This window comes from Furipterus horrens, unplaced genomic scaffold, assembly GCF_987537825.1.
Source record: "Furipterus horrens unplaced genomic scaffold, mFurHor1.1.pri manual_scaffold_11, whole genome shotgun sequence".
Lineage (NCBI taxonomy): Eukaryota > Metazoa > Chordata > Mammalia > Chiroptera > Furipteridae > Furipterus > Furipterus horrens.
The window spans coordinates 18,468,647-18,472,360 of record NW_028327181.1 but is presented as its reverse complement, the minus strand read 5'-3'; the positions used below and the strand labels follow the sequence as shown (position 1 = coordinate 18,472,360).

At 52.1% G+C, this 3,714-nt stretch overlaps 1 protein-coding gene across 1 annotated transcript; it reads left to right on the top strand.

Annotated features, from left to right (window-relative positions):
• Window positions 1-2,469: 2,469 nt before the first annotated feature.
• MIF (macrophage migration inhibitory factor) lies at window positions 2,470-3,376 on the top strand. Its single transcript, XM_090291342.1, has 3 exons — window positions 2,470-2,711; window positions 2,882-3,054; window positions 3,180-3,376. Exons 1-3 carry the CDS (start codon window positions 2,604-2,606, stop codon window positions 3,244-3,246), a joined length of 348 nt encoding a protein of 115 aa, XP_090147468.1. The 5' UTR covers window positions 2,470-2,603; the 3' UTR covers window positions 3,247-3,376.
• The last annotated feature ends 338 nt before the right edge of the window (window positions 3,377-3,714 follow it).

Below are 3,714 nucleotides of genomic sequence, written 5' to 3'. Positions count from 1 at the left end.
GGCTCCTCGAGTGGGAGTAGGGTGGCCACTGAACCACAGGTTCCTCTGCCCAGTGATGACAGGTCCTGCAGGCTCATCCCTGGCTCTTGGTATAGCCATGGATCCATGTGGGGAACTGCTCCTTGTGGTTTAGGGAATTGTAGCTCTGGCCGTGAGCCTTACTTGCCGCCCGCCCCCAGTTTGTCTTTAAGTCTCAACAAAAAGCTGCGTGGGAGACATAACTGAAAACCATTCAGAACGTTTCCATGGGAATTGAATCTGAAGGTGGCCTATTATGCTTTAGAGCTTGCTCTGCTTTTCTTATCTCTTAGTTTAGTATAAACACTCTCTAGCAAGGAATGTATGAAACCTGGCACCTAATGCTAGTATGGCATCAAGATGTTTAATAGATTCTGACACAGACTGGTCACTGTGCCCTCTGTACTGGTACTTGTAATCTGTTATTGTCAACTGTAATCCAAGCACCTAAAAGCTATTGATTTATGGATTTTGACTTTATATCTCCTGTGTGTATCCTCAGTAAAAAGCATGAGGGACAGAGGTCTAGCTGCTGTTCTCCCCTAGAGAGAGCAGCTGCCTCCCTACCCCCAAGACATAATATAGTGTCCTGGATAGATTTGTTCCGCCATGGTCATGAAACCTCTGCTGGACAGAGTAGTTTCCAACCATGCCTAGGGCATCGGAGGCAACTCCACCTCAGCCCTGGCTCAATTGCTGCCCTGTCCTCTTCCTGCCGCGTCATCACTATCTTCAGTCTCCCACTCATTTGTTCAGCCAGTATATAGTCTTATAATTTTTTTTTTGCATCTTATAAACATTTTGCTTTTATTTGAATAGTTTCTGAATAGTTACTAAAACACATTTAAGTTTCTCCCTTATAGATACACATTGTATGAACTCAATGATTGCTCAGCCAGAGCTTAGTCTTGTGTGCTTGGTGCTCACTGTGAGCCTGCTGAGCTGACAGTGGAAGAGACAAAGAACTCAGCAGGAGCTCTCTGGGAGGGCACCGCAGAGGGCCTGACTGGGCTGGGCTTCCCTGAGGAGTTGAAGTTCCCAGGCCTGGAGAGAAGTTGCCCAAGAGAACTGAGGCCGAGTTGCTGACTGCCTTTGGCCCTTGGAGCTCTGTCTGGGTCTCACCACCTACTCCCTGGGCCTCCCCTTGGAGCCTCCCAGCATCCTCACCCACCCTGAAGTGGGGGGGCGGGGAGGGAGGGTAATGTAAGGAAGTCACCTGGATGGTGACTCTTGTGGCAGCCCTCCTTCCACCTGCAGCAATGACACACATTCTCTGTCTCTGTCTCTCTCTCTCTCTCACACACACACACAAAGGACTATAGCCCTTGGGGACTTAGGACACTGGGAATGAATATGTTATGCTTCTATAAAGCTACCCATATTAAGTGGTGAAAATTATTAAATATCTAGATATTTTGAAATAACAGGATACTGCAATATTAGAAAACAGTCCAAAATGTCATTGTTGCACCAACAGCTATGTTTGTTGTTTCCGTATTGTTAGTTCCTCGTGGGTAACCTTTGCTGTTGCTTCTGTAATTGTAGGAGCAAGGAGTTCATGGCATCTGGAACATCAATCTTGATTCCAAACCCATAATTAATCTTGTCATTTGTACAGGGTTTTCTTTCCATTTTTCTGCACACATTTCCTATGCATTTGTTTCCAGTTCTAGGTTCTCAGTAAACCAAAAATCAGCAGAGGCATTGTATATGTAGGCTACTCTGTGTTACAAAGCACAATTTCAACAGTAATAGGAGTGTGTGTTTTATCTCTAGCTAAAGCATGCATCTTCAGGACATTTTTTTAGATTATGTTTCTTGTTATGGTATTTGAGGCTGATCATAGTCTAACTTTTTATTACAGTATTCTTAACCTTTATTTGAAGGTTTGTTTAACCATTCACTAGCAAATCAAAGACCAGTTATAGAATTCCTAATGGCCCCAACTCAATTTGGTAAAAATGAGCCATCAATAATAGTCAAGAAACTAAAAACAACGGCATGTTTCCTTAATTTGGAAATACCATTTTAAAGTGTTAAGAAAAATTTTACAAACAAACAAAAAAACCCACATTTGCCTGCACCTAGATGTTAAGATGGGCTTTGGGACCAGAATCCCCCATCTCCTCAGGTGGCCAGCACTTGAATAAACCTCTTTCTTTTCCTACCAGCACCTCAAGTCGCAAGAGTTTGGCTTTCAGGGCGGGCAGCTGAACCTGGGATCGGTTAAACTGGCACACATACGTCACTGAGAAAACGTCAGCGACTCATGAAAGGACAAACAAGGGACAGGCAGATTTCTGGCCGCCACGTACAAAAAGGCTTTGAGGAGGTGAGCGAAGCCAGAGCCCTCCACTGGAGGTCAAGCGGACTGACGCTCCCGGAGTCCCGCCTGCGCCGCGGCCGTGACCGTGACGTCTTCAGTCGTCGGGGCGGGGCTTCCAGCCGCGGCGGCGTTACGGGAGGCGGAGCCGCGGCCGCACGGGGGCGGAACTGGGTGGTGGTCACGTAGCGCAGGTTCCCTAGCTGCAGTCCCGCGCACTTGTGGGTTCCTGTGTCCCAGTCCTCTCCGTTCCTCCGCTATCATGCCGATGTTCGTGGTGAACACCAACGTGCCCCGCGCCTCGGTGCCGGACGGGCTCCTCTCCGAGCTCACCCAGCAGCTGGCGCAGGCCACGGGCAAGCCGGCCCAGGTTTGTCGGGAGAGAACTGGAAGAGGGGTGGGCCCCGGCCGAGGTGGGCCCAGGCTGGGGCGGGGGGGGGGGGGGGCGGAGGCGACCCTGGACGGAGAAAGGCCGGGGGATGGGGTGGCGCCAGGGGCCTGCAAAGTCGCTCAGGTCCTGACCACGCCCCTTCCCCGCAGTATATCGCCGTGCACGTGGTTCCCGACCAGCTCATGGTTTTTGGCGGCTCGAGCGAGCCTTGCGCACTCTGTAGCCTGCACAGCATCGGCAAGATCGGCGGCGCGCAGAACCGCTCCTACAGCAAGCTACTGTGTGGCCTGCTGGCCGAGCGCCTGCGCATCAGCCCTGACAGGTGCTGGGGGTGCTGGGGACGCCGGGGGCGGGGTGGGGACGCCGGGGGCGGGGTGGGGATGCCGGGCGCTCAGCTCAGGGCCCAGGACCATGCAGCTTGCTTAGTCCTGCATCCATCCCCCGCAGGGTCTATATCAACTACTATGACATGAACGCCGCCAACGTGGGCTGGAACAGCTCCACCTTCGCCTGAGGGCCACGCCTCCCCGATCCACCCTCACCGGACCCCAGACCACGCCGCCCACAGTATTTGCCCGCCGCTTCCCAGGGACCCCCACCTTCCTACTTCCTGGTCGAGAGAAATAAACGTTTTGGAGACCGTAGCTGCCTCGGACTTACTTGGCTTGTGGTAGAATTAGTTCGTGGCTGGGACAGTGACTGGGGAACCAAGGCTCATGGAGGTGCCCCCTAAGAATCTGCTACCGGTGCCCTCTGAGCAGCCTTTCCCTTCTGCTCCCCTAAAAGAGGGCTTAGTCTTGGTTGGTATCCTGCCTAGGGCTACAGACCCAGGAAACAAACTTGAGTGAGAGCCTCCCAGGGCCAGTTTATGACTCCAGTTGAGTTCCCATCTAAGGGGCAGAGCCACCACGCAGTCTAGGGCTGGCAGGGAAGAGGGCAAGGGAGGGTTGATGTCCAAGTCTGATTGGTCTGGGTTGGAGGT